General features: G+C 42.6%; 1 protein-coding gene across 2 annotated transcripts in view; it reads right to left on the bottom strand.

The window, feature by feature from the left end:
- Window positions 1-16212, bottom strand: part of PHACTR4 (phosphatase and actin regulator 4) — a 142350-nt gene that overhangs the window by 102728 nt on the left and 23410 nt on the right. For both annotated transcript variants that reach the window (XM_025388813.1, XM_025388803.1), the window contains one exon: window positions 1381-1434. In XM_025388813.1, coding sequence (XP_025244598.1) covers window positions 1381-1396 — 16 coding nt within the window. In that variant the 5' untranslated portion in view covers window positions 1397-1434. The remainder of the gene's footprint in view (window positions 1-1380; window positions 1435-16212) is intronic.

The following is a 16212-nucleotide window of genomic DNA, read 5'->3' as shown; positions in this document are numbered from 1 at the left end:
GGGCATAGGGGTGCACACCTGTAGTCCCAGCTACTCAGGAGGCTGAGTTGAAAGGATTGCCTGAGCCCAGGAGGTCAAGGCTGCAGTGAGCTCTGATGGTGCCATTGCACTCCAGCCTGGGTGACAGAGTGAGACACTATCTCCAAAAATAAAAAAATAAAAAAATTATATATATATATATATATATATATAGACACACACACACACATATATATTACACATGCCTGCTATTATGATTACTTCCATGTTATCTTTTTATTTTCTTTTATTTTCTTTTTTTTTGAGACAGGGTCTCCCTGTGTCGCCAAGGCTAGAGTGCAGTGGTGTGATCCCAGCTTACTGCAACCTCCGCCTTCCGGTCCTCAAGTGTTTCTCCTGCCTCACCCTCCCAAGTAGCTGAGATTACAGGCACCCGCCACCACGCCCAGCTAATTTTTGTATTTTTAGTAGAGATGGGGTTTCACCACGTCAGCCAGGTTGGTCTCGAACTCCTGACCTCAAGTGATCTGCTCATCTCGGCCTCCCAAAGTGCTGGGATTACAGGCATGAGCCATCGCGCCCAGTCACTTTCACGTTATCTTTCATTGGCCAAGTACTAATGAAGCACTACAAAGCACACTTGTTCCTGAAATATGAGCAGAACTACATTTCCAACCAAAGAGAAGTATATATAAGTTACTGAATTATTAAGATAGAGAAATTTATTTACTTATTTTTCTTTTTTTGAGACAGAGTCTTGCTCTGTTGCCTAGGATGGAGCGTAATGGCAAGATCTCAGCTCACTGCAATCTCTGCTTCCTGGATTCAAGCGTTTCTCATGCCTCAGCCTCCAGAGTAGCTGGGATTACAGGTGTGTGCCACCATGTCCAGCTAAATTTTTGTATTTTTCGTAGAGACGGGGTTTTGTCATGTTGGCCAGGCTGGTTTCGAACTCCCAGCCTCAAGTGATCTGCCTGCCTCAGCTTCCCAAAGTGCTAGGATTACAGGCGTGAGCCACCACACCCAGATAAGATACAGAAATTTAAATTTCTCATTTTAACTTGTCAAATGGTTCTTGATTTTTTTCATTAAAAATGTTATTTGTGTAATATATAATGGGTTTATCAATGTTGTTTTTAAACAAAGTAATATTTTTAAAGTTTCTCAGGTTTAATTTATAATACAGCAAATATCAATAGACATGTCATACAAACAAAAGGTCATTGGCACTCTATCATTAAGTATATAACTGGATCCTTATAGAAGCAAAAAGTTTGAGACCCATTATTCTGGAGAGTAGCATACTGAACATGAAAAAAACCAATTAACTCTCAAAGCTTTAATGGAGGTAAGGATAAAACAGAAATGTCATTTACTAAGAAAAATGCAGGTGATACTCACCAAATGGATCTTCCATGCCACTATTAACCAGTTTAGGGAGATGAGATATTGTTTCTAAAAAGAGAAAAAGGTAAATGATACACTTAATACATATAGTCCATCACCTTTTATGCTTTTATTTATTTATTTTTTTTTTTTTTTTGAGACGGAGTCTCGCTGTGTCTCCCAGGCTGGAGTGCAGTGGCATGATCTCGGCTCACTGCAAGCTCCGCCTCCCGGGTTCACACCATTCTCCCGCCTCAGCCTCCCAAGTAGCTGGGACTACAGGTGCCCGCCACCATGCCCGGCTAGTTTTTTGTATTTTTAGTAGAGACGGGGTTTCACCATGTTAGCCAGGATAGTCTTGATCTCCTGACCTCGTGATCCACCCGCCTCGGCCTCCCAAAGTGCTGGGATTACAGGCTTGAGCCACCGCGCCCAGCCACCTTTTATGCTTTTAAAAAAATAATCCTAATTCAGTAACATTGACCGTAGTTTAAAAGTGGAACATTATAGAAATGTACAACTTATTAAATGGTAGGGTTTTTTTTTTGAGACAGGAGCTCCCTATGTTGCCCAGACTGGATTTTAACTCTTGGGCTTAAGTGATCCTCCCACGTCGGCCTCTTGAGGATTACAACAGCCTGCGACTGTGCCAGGCTGGGAGTTATTTTAGGGGAATTGAGATACAGATGTACAATATTAGATTATCATAAAACATTTAAGGCTAATTTTTGTCTTAAAATATATTATTCCTAAAATATATTATTTCCTCAAATAAGCTCCCTTTCCAAACCTCATTTTGAATTTACGAGAGTGTAAGGAAAAAGGCAAGTTTTTTTTTAAGAAAAATACAACACCTGAGAAAGGGCATGAGGAACATCTTTGAAGAAGGAAATTGGTTTTGCCTAAGGAAAATGGAAGTTATTTTAGACACAGAAGGATGGTTCAGTAAGCTGTAAGTTTATCCACTCAAGTATGAAAATAAAACAAAAAATGTTTCAAATGAAAGTTGACTAAGTATAATATACAACCTCCTGTACCCGTAGTCAAGACAAGTGTCAAATCTGCCCTATCCAGCTTCCTACTCCTCCTGTGGTTTTTATCCTAAGGTCATTCCCTAACAGTCTAAATACTAAACTCCAATTCAGAGCCTGCTTTTTATAAATCACAACCTACTGGACAGGAATGATTGGAGAAACTTGGGAGTAAGATGCAGTTATAGGGCCGGGCGCAGGGGCTCACAGGCTACTGGTACTAGCAATCATCTGGCTCAGATTAAGAGCTTTTGTCTTGCTTTGAAAAGACTGCTCTTTATTACCTTGTAAGATCAGAATTTTTCTGCTTTTAACGACTTTAGATGATTTCTTTAGGACCTTGGCTTTTTTTCCCCCTCAAGAGTAGTTTTTACCTAGTTCATCAATTAGATCCATCCTCAGTTTGAACACAAGAGGGCAGTCTGTACTGATTCATAAATTTTGTAGCTTTATTACCAAGTTAATTCTTGAAGAATTTGGTAAATTGAGTTTTATTATAGTAGCCTGGTGACAAATTCTAAAGAACATGACCATATGATAAACTAGAATAATACATGACAACTCCATAGGTTTGTACTGGAAACCTAAGTTTTCATTCCGACTTACCTCCTTGCTTCACTTAAGTAAACATAACCTAAATTTTAATATAATCTTATCAATCAAATTTATTAAACAATTAAATTCAATTGAAATTAACCTTAAATATAACTTAAATTTACTAGAGAGTATCAAAGTGAGAGCTGCTATAGAAGTTATGGTTGGCCAGCAGTCAATTGAGGCATAAAGTGAAATGTGCTTTTGATTGTTTACTAAGATAGGTAGAAATTTGAGTTCTGTGCTAGTGAGATTATTTTTTCTTTTTCTTTCTTTCTTTTTTTTTTTTTTTTTTTTTGAGACGGAGTCTTGCTCTGTCGCCCGGGCTGGAGTGCAGTGGCCGGATCTCAGCTCACTGCAAGCTCCGCCTCCCGGGTTCACGCCATTCTCCTGCCTCAGCCTCCCGAGTAGCTGGAGCTACAGGCGCCCGCTACCGCGCCCGGCTAGTTTTTTTGTATTTTTTTTAGTAGAGACGGGGTTTCACCGTGTTGGCCAGATGGTCTCGATCTCCTGACCTCGTGATCCGCCCGTCTCGGCCTCCCAAAGTGCTGGGATTACAGGCTTGAGCCACCGCGCCTGGCCTCTTTTTTTTTTTTTTTAAAGACCGAGTTTCGCTCATTGCCCAGGCTGGAGTGCAATGGTGCAATCTCAGCTCACTGCAACCTCCGCCTCCTGGGTTCGAGTGATTCTCCTGCCTCAGCCTCTTGAGTACCTGGGATTACACGCACCTGCCACCACACCCTGCTAATTTTTGTATTTTTAGTAGAGACGGGGTTTCACCATGTTGGCCAGGCTGATCTCGAACTCCTAACTGGTGGTCATTCCCTGGTCACCAAATGTGAAATTGAAATACACATACTTGGGGTCAGGCGTGGTGGTTCATGCCAGTAATCCCAGCACTTTGGGAGGCCGAGGTGGGTGGATTACCTGAGGTCAGGAGTTTGAGACCAGACTGGCCAACATGGTGAAACCCTGTCTCTACTAAAAATACAAAAATCAGCTGGGCATGGTGGCCTGCACCTGTAGTCCCAGCTACTCAGGAAGCTGAGCCATGAGAATCGCTTGAACCTGGGAGTCGAAAGTTGCAGTGAGCTCAGACCATGCCACTGAACTCCAGCCTGGGCAACAGAGTAAGATTCAGTCTCAAAAAAGAAAAAAGAAAAAGAAAAAAATTTAAAGTTTTGTGCTTCAAAGGACACCATCAAAAAAGTGATAAGGCAACACACAGAATGGGAGAAAATTTTTGCAAATCATCTATCTGATAAGGAACCTATATGTAGAATACATAAAGAACAATGACTCAATAACAAAGACAACCCAATTTAAAAATGGGCAAAGGATGTATATAAACATTTCATAAGAGAAGATATACAGTCAATAGGCATATGAAAAGATCTTTAACATCTTTAGCCCTATAGGAAATGCAAATCAATGTCACAATGAAATAACACTTCACACCCATTATGATGGCTATAATAAATAAAAAAGGTAATAACAGTGTTGGGAGCTAAACCAAGAACACATGGATACTAGAAGGGGAACAACAGACACTGGGCCTGCTTGAGGGTGAAGGATGAGGGGATCAGAAAAAATACCTATCAGGTACTATAGTTATTACCGGGGTGACTAAATTATCTGTACACCAAACTCCCGTGACACACAGTTTACCAACATAACAAACCAGAACATGTATGTGTACCCCAAACGTAAAATAAAAGTTAATAAATAAATAAATAAGTAACAAGTATTAGGAAAGATGTAGAGAAACTGGGGCCTCAATACACTGCTGGTGAGAATGTAAAATGATGTAGCCGATTTGGAAGAGTAACTGTTCACCAAACAGTTAAACATAGAGTTTACCATATGATCCACTCCTAGGTATACATCCAAGAGAAGTAAAAACATATGTCAAGGCCAGGTGCGGTGGCTCACGCCTGTAATCCCAGCACTTTGGGAGGCCGAGGCGGGCAGATCACCTGAGGTCAGGAGTTTGAGACTAGCCTGGTCAATAGGGTGAAACCCTGTCTCTACTAAAAATACAAAAATTAGCTGGGCATGGTGGCGGGGGCCTGTAGTCCCAGCTACTTGGGAGGCTGAGGCAGGAGTCACTTGAAACCGGGAGATGGAGGTTGCAGTGAGCTGAGATCGCGCCACTGCACTCCAGCCTGGGTTACAGTGCGAAACTCCATCTTATGAAAAAAAAAGGATGTCCATACAAAACCTTGTACACAGGCCAGGTGTGTGGCTCATGCCTGTAATCCCAACACTTTGGGAGGATAAGGCAGGCAGATCACTTGAAGTCAGGAGTTCGAGACAAGCCTAGCAAAATGGTGAAACCCCGTCTCTACAAAAAATACAAAAATTACTCGGGCGTGGTGGCCCGTGCCTGTAGTCCCAGCTAACGACAAAACAAACGTCCCCAAAACAAACAAATGAAAAACTTTTATACAAATGTTCATAGCAGCACTATTCATAATAGCTAAAAAGTGAAAACCACCCAATGTCTATCCACTGATCACTGGATAAACAAAATGAATACAATGGAACATTCAACATAAAAAGAAATGAAGTATTGACACATGTTATAACATGGATAAACATTTAAAACACACTAAATGAAAGAGGCTAATCACAAAGGACCATACAGCCTATGATTCCACTTACATGAAATGTCCATAATAGGTAAGTCTATAGAGTCAGAAAGTTTGCAGTGGCCTATGTTGGGGGTGGGTGGGGAAGAGATTAGAGAGTGACAGCTAAGGGGAACAGAGTTTTTTGGGGGGTAATTATAATGTTCTAAAATTGGTTAGAGTGATGGTTATACAACTTGCAAATATATTAAAAGCCATTAAGTTGTACACTATAAACTGTAAAGTAATTATAAATTTTACAGTATATGAATTATATCTCAAAAATACTGTTTTTTGTTTTGTTTTGTTTTTTAAGCAGTAGATTTGCAACAAAAGGGTATATTATGGGAGCATGCTGTTGCCCTGGCTGGATCCCCCATTAAGGAATGACAGGACTGCTGTTGGGAGACAGCCTACAACTGTCAATCCTTTCAGGGAGTGCCTCAGATATAAAGAGTTGACTCGAGGAAGGTCACATCCTTCTCAGAAGTCCACATCCAATCAAGACCAGAGTGTAAGCCCAGCCGTTACAGTACACATGAGACAACTCTAAAAGGTCATTTTAGCTCCAGAGCCCCCGTGGGGTCCACTAAGGCTCCTGTTGGATCTCTATTGCCGCACGACTTCTCCCTGTGGCCAAATACTGCTGCTCCTGTCCCCTCCCTTCCACGGGTGTTGATCCCAAGAGCACTTCCTAAAAAGCATTCTTCAGGCTGTACTATCAGAGTCTGCCTCAAAGATAACCCAACCTAGGACAGTACTCCTTTAAGAATAGGACTTTGCTGACAGTTTGCCAGGCATCTGATACTTTCCAATTCTAATACTAAGCTACTGAAATCACAGACCGCAATTTTCCAATACCACATGATCCTTTCACATGTTCCAAGGGACTCTTATAGACCTCTAATTTCTCTATTAGATTATACTGAACTCTTCCAAAGCACAGAATTCATCTACTTCTTTTGATTGATGTTATAATATCAATCCTAGGGGATGATCCTAGGTTTGTGATGGAAAGTTTCCAGTAACAAAATACCCCTGTTCTTACAGAATCACAAACAGAAGGATGTCTTGCTAGAAAAATCCTGTGTAGTTTTTGCAGAGAAGCCTACTTTGTGTCTCCACTAACTGGATGCCTGTGCAAGACAGAAATATTTCTATGACCTCTGTAACCACCCATAAACAGATGATGCTCAAACCTATACATATTTTCAGTCCAGATCTTTCTTGGAAGCTCAAGGTAAAAGCCAAAGCCCTTTCAACAGCTTATAGTGCCCTAAGACAAAAGTCACACACTCCCATCATGTTCAAGTACTCTTCCCCTTTCTCACTAAACTCCAGGCAGATGAACCTCCTTGCTGTTCCTTCGATGTGCCAGGCATGCTGAGGCTCTCTGCACTGAAATATTCTTCCCCTACATATTCATTTCTCAATTCCTTTGGGACTTTGCTTAAATGTTACCTTCTCAGTTAAGTCTTCCTCATCACCCTACCTTAAATTGCAATCACCAAGACCACTCTACCTCAGCTTTATCTCTTTTTCCAGCTATTTCTCAAAGCACTTATTCTAATATACTACATATTTACCTTTTAAATTTGTCATCTCCTCTCATTAAAATATAAGCTCTTTCAGGACAGGTATTTTGCCCGTTTTTGTCCACTGCTGTATCTCCAACACCTAAAATAGTTCCTGAAAAACAGCAAGTGCTCAATAACTATTTTTTCATATGAACGAGATCCAAATTCACACGTCCAAATCACTCAACATCTCCACTTAGATATCTACAAACCTCTGTTCTACATGCACAACTCATTATCTACCTCCTATTTAACCTTAGTCCTTCTTCTTCCTGCAGCTTTCACCATCCACCTAACTGACCAAATGAGAAGTCTCATCCTCTACTTCATGAGTGACTTCCAAAACATATCTTAGATCTTTGTCTTCATCTTCATTGCCTAAACACACAATAGAATCCAAAATACTCTCACTTCCTCTGGACTGTTCCCCTCCAATCTGTGTTTCACAGGCCTAGTAACTGTTAAGTGTTCACTAAACTGGGATCTATGGACCTCCTGGTCTTTGTTTTCCTAGTTCAACTGAGGTAGTCTCTTTGGCAGAAACCTCCTCCTCTTCCTGACCTCTACATATTGCAGAATCCCAAGATTTGGTCCTTAAATCTCATCTCCTTGCTATCTTTACTCCTCTACTCCCTAGAATATAATTGGCATGTGGCAGAAATAATTCTTTATTGTGTATTGTCCTATACACTGCAGGACATTTAGCAACCCTCACTTAGTATCCCTCACTCCAGCCCATTAAATGCCCACAGCCTCCCCAGTGATTAGGATGTCCAAAATCAGCCTGCTAAATTTTATTTATTTATTTATTTATTTATTTATTTATTTATTTATTTATTTTTGAGATGGAGTCTCACTCTGTTGCCCAGGTTGGAGTGCAGTGGCGTGATCTCAGTTCACTGCAACTTCTGCTGCGAAGTCCAAGCGATTCTCCTGCCTCAGTCTCCTGAGTAGCTGGAATTACAGGCACCTGCCACTGCACTCAGCTAATTTTTGTATTTTTAGTACAGACGGGGTTTCACCATATTGGTCAGGCTGATCTCAAACTCCTGACCTCGTGATCCACCTGCCTCGGCCTCCCAAAGTGCTGAGATTACAGGCGTGAGCCACCGCGCCTGGCCCAGCCCACTAAATTTCTAAATACCTCCTAGAGAAGCAGTAATTAACCCCTTCCCTGCAAAATGAACCCTGACTAGTCATCTCATCCAGTCCTACAATTTTTTTTTTTTTTTGAGACAGGGTCTCTGTCACCCAGCCTGGAGTGCAGCAGCGCAATCATAACTCACTGAAGCTGTGAACTCCTGAGCTCAACTGATCCTCCCACCTCAGCCTCCTGAGTAGCTAGGACTACAAGCATATACCACTCCCCCAGCTAACTGTAAAATTTTTTATTTTTATTTTATTGTTTTTTGAGATGGAGTTTTACTCTTGTCGCCCAGGCTAGAGTGCAATGACGTGATCTTAGCTCACTGCAACCTCTGCCTCCTGGGTTCAAGCGATTCTCCCGCCTCAGCCTCCCTAGTAGCTGGGATTACAGGCACCTGCCATCACGCCCAGCTAATTTTTGTATTTTTAGTAGAGACAGAATTTCATGATGTTGGCCAGCTGGTCTCGAACTCCTGCCCTCAGGTGATCCACCCGCCTCAGCCTCCCAAAGTGCTGGGATTATGCCTGTGCAAGACAGAAATATTCCTGTGGCCTCTGTAACCACCCATAAACAGATGGTGCTCAAACCTATATGGTGAGCCACAGCACCTGGTGAGCCACTGTGCTCAGCCTAAATTTTTAAAATTTTTTGTACAGATGGGGTCACAATGTTGTCTAGGCTGGTCTCAAACTCCTGACCTCAAGCGATCCTCCCATCTTGGCCTCCCAAAGTGCTGGGATTACAGACATAGGCCAACATGCCTAGCCTAGTTCTACCATTTTTAATACCCCCTATATACACTGATGATATAAACAAATTCTTATTTCCAGGCCGAACATCTCCCCTGAACTTCATCAGACTGATATATCTACAGCATACTCAATACTCTATTTGGAAATCTGGCAAGTTTCACAAACATACCATGTTTTAAAGAACAAATTCTTGATTTCCCACTCCCAATTTGTTCTTCCCCCAGTATTCCCTATTCATGAGTAGGGCAACAGATGTAAAGCACTTAGAAAAAGAGTAGGCATCTGTGTTAAGCTGCTATTTTGTATCATCATTTCAGTAAAATGGTAGCTTAAGTTTTCTAGTTGCTCAACAAGGTGTCATCCTTGACTCTTCTCTTTCTCTCACAGCTACAATTAAATCATTACCAAGTCTTATTGCCTCTACCTCCAAAATACATCCATAATTTAACCACTTCTCACCCTAGTCCAAGCTATCACCATCTCTTGCTAGGCTAGTACAATCAACGCCTAATTAACCTCCCTTCTACTCAGACTCCTATATTCTGTTATCCTCAGACTGGCCTGGGTGATCCTTCCAAAAAGTAAAGCAGAGCTGGATGCAGTGGCTGATGGCTATAATCGCAGTACTTTGGAATACTGAGGTGGGAGGATCACTTGAGGCCAGGAGTTTGAGACCAGCTTGGGCAACATAGTAAAATCCCTGTCTCTACAAAAAAATTAAAAAATTAGATGAGCGTGGTGGTGCGTGCCTGTAGTCCTAGCTACTCTGAGGCGGGAGGACAGCTTGAGCCCAGAAGTTTGAGGTTATAGTGAGCTATGATTGCACCATGGCACTCCAGCATGGGCAACAGAGCCAGACCCTGCCTTATTAACAACAACAACAACAAAAAAGGTGTGGTGGCTCACGCCTGTACGCCTAGCATTTTGGGAGGCCAAGGGGGGCAGATCACCTGAGGTCAGGAGTTCAAAACCAGCCTGGCCAACATGGTGAAACCCCATCTCTACTAAAAATACAAAAAATTAGCTGGGTGTGGTGGCAGGTGCCTATAATCCCAGCTACTTGGGAGGCTGAGGCAGGAGAATGGCTTGAACTCGGGAGGTGGAGGTTGCAGTGAGCCAAGATCTTGCCACTGCACTCCAGCCTGGATGACAGAGCAAGACTCCATCTCCAAAAAAAAAAAAAAAAAAAAAAGTAAAGCATCTCATATATTCCTATTGTAACCAAGTATCCCAGCCTCAAAATGCGTTTTAAAACTTTTTTCCTTTCTTGCTTTCAGCCTTGAAACATACTTTGAAACTCTTTGTTTCCCTTTCCTATCAGGTACTTCCATGAACAATGCTCACTTATCTAATTATGTGCTTGCTTACAAATTCCAGGGGCCAATTTTGAAACAAACCAGGCAGAGAGAGCCAGTTGCAGAATCCTCCCACCTAAGAGGAGTTCTGAACAGTTGGCCCACCACTATTGGGCGGAAGTCAGGATGAAGAAAACCTGAACTCCAGACAGGTGATGAACTCAAGACAGCCATGGGAACAAGATTTGAACGCCTACCCTCTCCTGTACCACTATCACATATTTCCCATATCTTTGCCTTCTTAAAACCCTTCACTCAGGCTGGGAGTGGTGGCTCTCACCTATAATCCCAGCACTGTGGGAGGCTGAGGCAGGCAGATCACCTGAGGTCAGGAGTTCAAGACCAGCCTGGCCAACACAGGGAAACCCCGGCTCTACTAGAACTACAAAAATTAGCAGGGAATGGTGGCGTGCGCCTGTAGTCCTGGCTACTCTGGAGGTTGAGGCAGGAGAATCGCTTGAACCCGAGAGGCAGAGGTTGCAGTAAGCTGAGATCATGCCACTGCACTCCAGTCTGGGTGACAGAGTGAGACTCCATCTCAAAAAAAACCTTTCACTCAGCCCAAAAAACTGGAATGGTCTTTTGAAGACATGAGCCTGGCCATTCCTCAGCTCCTACCATTTGGTTAATAAAACTGCTTTCTTTATTTTTTATTTATTTATTTATTTATTTTTTGAGACGGAGTCTTGCTCTGTCGCCCGGGCTGGAGTGCAGTGGCCGGATCTCAGCTCACTGCAAGCTCCGCCTCCCGGGGTTACGCCATTCTCCTGCCTCAGCCGCCGGAGTAGCTGGGACTATAGGCGCCCGCCACCTCGCCCGGCTAGTTTTTTGTATTTTTAGTAGAGACGGGGTTTCACCGTGTTAGCCAGGATGGTCTCGATCTCCTGACCTCGTGATCCGCCCGTCTCGGCCTCCCAAAGTGCTGGGATTACAGGCTTGAGCCACCGTGCCTGGCAAAACTGCTTTCTTTAAACCACACCTGGCTTCTCTCTTTTTCAGCCTCTGAGTGGCAAGCAGCCAGACTTAAGCCGGCTACACCATCACATCTGAAATTAACTTCAGATTTCTCTCTCTCTTTTTTTGTTTTTTAATTGAGATGGAGTCTTGCTCTGTCACCCAGGCTGGAGTGCAGTGGCACCATCTTGGCTCACTGTAATCTCTGACTCCCGGGTTCGAGCGAGTCTCCTGCTTCAACCGCCTGAGTAGCTGGGATTACAGGCATGCACCAAGAGGCCCGGTTAATTTTTGTATTTTTAGAAGAGATGGGGTTTCACCATGTTGGCCAGGCTGGTCTCAAACTCCTGACCTCAAGTGATCTGCCCACCTCGGCCTCCCAAAGTGCTGGGATTCCAGGCATGAGCCATCGCACCTGACAACTGCAGATTTCTTACCACAGCCTATAAGATCCTACATGTCCTGGTCCCTGTCTACTCCACTGACCACATTTCCAACTTCTCTTGCTCACTCTGTTTCAGCCATACTGAGCTTACAATTGTTTCTGTAACATAACAAGCACATTTTTACCCTAGGGTTTGCAGTTGTTGTTCAGTCAGCCTGGAATGCTCTTTTCCCAGAAACTGCATGATTTGCTCCATTATTTCAGGTCACTCAAATGTGACTCCCTCAAAGAGGCCTTTCCTTGGCAACTCCTTTTCATCACTTTCTATCCATTTATCCTGTTTTATTTTTATTTTTAATGTATCACTCTCTGATGGTATACTATCTGTAATTTATCTATAGATATGCTTACCTAAGTTCTTATTGTGTCTCTCCCAATCTAGAGAGTATCATTAGATACGTTATCTGTTCTGTTCACTACTATATCCCTGCATTTAGAATGTGCATACACTAGGTACTAAAAAAATACTTACCGAATAAACAAATTAACACTAGCACCAAACAGTACTACATAGTCCGAGACCAACAAGAAATTAATAGGAATGGAATTAAGTAAGTGTCCATGATGTATGTGAGCCATGAGAAAACCAAATAACTTCAAAGGAACAAGTTTCCTGGCAATGTGAATACTGAAAAGTGGTAAAAGAAATAAATCATCCCATATCACTTAATAGTAGAGACATACTAAACTCAAAAAAGAATTATACACAGCAGAAATTTCATTTCAACACAAAATTATTCATCATATATATACTTTTTGAGACGGAGTCTCGCTCTGTCGCCCAGGCTGGAGTGCAGTGGCACGACCTTGGCTCACTGTAACCTTCCACCTCCTGGATTCAAGCAATTCTCCTGCCTCAGCCTCCCGAGTAGCTGGAATTACGGGCATGTGCCACCATGCCCAGCTAATTTTTGTACTTTTAGTAGAGATGGGGTTTCACCATGTTGGCCAGGCTGGTCTCGAACTCCTGACCTCTGGTGATCTAACCACCTCTGCTTCTCAAAGTGCGGGGATTACAGGCGTGATCTACTGTGCATGGCCTATTCATCATATTAATAGTAATTTTAACACTTTATAATTGTTATATTAAAATTTGAAAACTTGTTAGTTTTATACTCAAGACCTGTAAGTTTATACCTACGTTTTCTTTCTTTTTTTTTTTCCAAGACAGGGTCTGGCTCTGTCACCCAGGCTAGAGTGCCAGTGGCATGATCATGGCTCACTGCAACCTCCACTTCCTGGGTTCAAGTGATCCTCCCACCTCTCAGCCTCCCAAGTAGCTGGGACTACAGGTGCGTGCCACCACGCCCGGCTAATTTTTCTATTTTTTTGTAGAGAGAGAGTTTTGCCATGTTGCCCAGGCTGGTCTCAAATTCTTGGGCTGAAGCTATCCACCTACCTTGGCCTCCCAAAGTGCTGGGATTATAGGCATGAGTCACCACACTCGGCCAGTTTATACCTACTTTTATGTTTGTAATATTGACTTACCAGTATAATAAAAATATTTTAAGCCAATACTGAGGATTAACAATAAAAATTTTCCTTTAAAAAGCATTACTTGGATTAAGAAATCCTGTTCTAGAACAAAAAGCTTATCACAACATCCCCCTGCTCTCTATATAACCTTTCATTGCCCAAGACAAAGTTGCCCAAGTTGAAGTTCAAAGTCCTAACTTGATTTACATAATCCTGTGTGATCCAGCCTGTTGACCTTCCTGACCTCATCCCCTGCCAGTCTTTTACGTTGCTTAAACCAAATGATGTCCCATTTCCTAAACGAATCATATTCCTTCTCACCTAACCCCTTTACACATGCTGTTCCCTTTACCTTTAAAAACTAATTTTCCTACCTCTTTTTTTATTTTTTTGAGGCAGAGTTTTGCTCCTGTTGCCCAGGCTGGAGTGCAACGGCACAATCTCGGCTCACTGAAACCTCCACCTCCCGGGTTCAAGCGATTCTCCTGACTCAGCTTCCTGAGTAGCTGGGATTACAGGCATGCGCCACAACAGCCAGCTAATTTTGTATTTTTAGTAGAGACAGGGTTGGTCCATGTTGGTCAGGCTGGTCTTGAACTCCCGACCTCATGTGATCCACCCGCCTTGGCCTCCAAAAGTGCTGGGATTACAGATGTGATGAGCCACTGCGCCCAGCCTTTCCTACCTCTTTATACAGCTAATTCCTTTAAATCTCAAGCTTGGATAATGTATCTTCCAGAATACCTTCTGTATTAGAGTTCTTCTCAGAAACAGAACCAGAGGATGGATACAAAACATACATATTTGAGATCTGATAAAACTATTGCCTCAAAAGTGCTTCTTTTGGAATATTAGCATTTAATTAATTAATTTTTTTTTCTTTTTTGAGACAGAGTCTTGCTCTGTCGCCCAGGCTGGAGTACAGTAGCATGATCTTGGCTCACTGCAAACTCCAGCTCCCAGGTTCAAGCAATTCTCCTGCCTCAGCCTCCCAAGTAGCTGGGATTACAGGCATGTGCCCCCACGCCTGGCTAATGTTTGTATTTTTAGTAGAGGCAGGGTTTTACCATGTTGACCAGGCTGGTCTCGAACTCCTGACTTCAAGTGATCCGCCTGCCTTAGCCTCCCAAAGTGCTGGGATTATAGGCATGAGTCACCACGTGCAGCCTATTTTATTTTTTGAGACAGGGTCTACCTACTCTGTCACCCAGGCTGGAGTGCGGTGGCATGATCTTGGCTCACTGCAACCTTCGCCTGTGGGGTTCAAGTGATTCTCCTGCCTCAGCCTCCTGAGCAGCTGGGACTACAGGCACGTGCCACTATGCCTGGCTAATTTTTTGTATTTTTAGTAGAGATGGGGTTTCACCATGCTGGCCAGGTTGGTCTCAAACTCCTGACCTTGTGATCTGCCCGCCTTGGCCTCCCAAAGTGCCAGGATTACAGGCATGAGCCACCCTGGCCAGCCACCCAACAGATATTTAATGCTGCTGTTGCTAATGGCAGCCACAGCCTTGGTGGTGTTAACATAGGTATACGAGAATTCTAAAATATATTATCCTCTTCCCAGCTTTAACAGAACTCTTCAAATGTATCAATTCCTCAACTTGGTAACCATGGCTAGGTCAGTTCAGTGAAAGCAACACAGAAGCATGTATTACAGGCTAGAAACTTGATATTAAAATCAAAAATTAGGCCAGGGGCCGTGGCTCATACCTGTAATCTCAGCACTTTGGGAGGCAGAGGTGGGCGGATCATGAGGTCAGGAGATCAAGACCATCCTAGCCAACATAGTGAAAACCCGTTTCTACTAAAAATACAACAACAACAACAACAACAACAAAAATTAGCAGGGCGTGGTGGCACGCGCCTGTAGTCCCAGCTACTCGGGAGGCTGAGGCAGAGGAATCGCTTGAACCCGGGAGGCGGAGGTTGTAGTGAGCCGAGATCACGCCACTGCACACCAGCCTGACAACAGAGCAAGACTCTCAAAAAAAAAAACAAGCAAACTTTATTTTTTTTCTCAACTACCCTAATAATAGCTTCATTCCTTATTTCATTTTGAATGTCCAAGATAGCCTCAGGTTGTATACACAGATATAAATGAATCTACTAAGATGGAAACCATCAAGTATGAAAATATTTTCTGCCTTTTCTATTCCTTTATGGGCAATTGCTGTAATGCTAGACCTGTGTTCTTCAAAATAACCTTCTCCATCCTGAGAAAGCTTAACAAGTCAGGCAAAAATCAAAAGAACAAAAATTTACTGCTTAAGAGAACTTGCATTATCTTTCATTGGACAAGTGAGCACAAGTTCAAATATCAATCACACACAAACTGGTTAATGATTAGCACAAGTTCAAATATCAATCACACACAAACTGGTTAATGATTCTGGTTACAAAATATAATACTATAGAATAATTTAACCTTCTTGTCTTTGGGGATTCAAGTGGGAATAATAATACTCATCTTCAATGAGAATCTCATGAAATAGCATTTATTATAAAATAAAACACTAAGAAATGGGCTGTGCCTGGCACATAGTGGGCAGTCTTAAAGCTCACCCCACTCCTACATTTCAGTTGCAAAAAAAAAGCAGATTTTGATTCTATCATGATTCTAAGCCTGATCAAAATACACAATGTCTAAAAACACCAAGATAATGAAACCTAAATTTACACTGGCAGAATGAACAACTAAAGTGTTATTTCCACATTTTCTTGGACTTGATTTAAAAGCACATCACGGCCAGGCACGGTGGGTCATGCCTGCAATCCCAGCACTTTGGGAGGCCGAGATGGGTGGATCACCTGAGGTAAGGAATTTGAGACCAGCCTGGCCAACATGGTGAAACCCCGTCTGTACTAAAAAAAAAAAAAAAAAAG

This window comes from Theropithecus gelada, chromosome 1 (genome assembly GCF_003255815.1).
Source record: "Theropithecus gelada isolate Dixy chromosome 1, Tgel_1.0, whole genome shotgun sequence".
NCBI lineage: Eukaryota > Metazoa > Chordata > Mammalia > Primates > Cercopithecidae > Theropithecus > Theropithecus gelada.
Note: the sequence above shows the minus strand (reverse complement) of the source record. Positions and strands in the feature narration are given on the sequence as shown.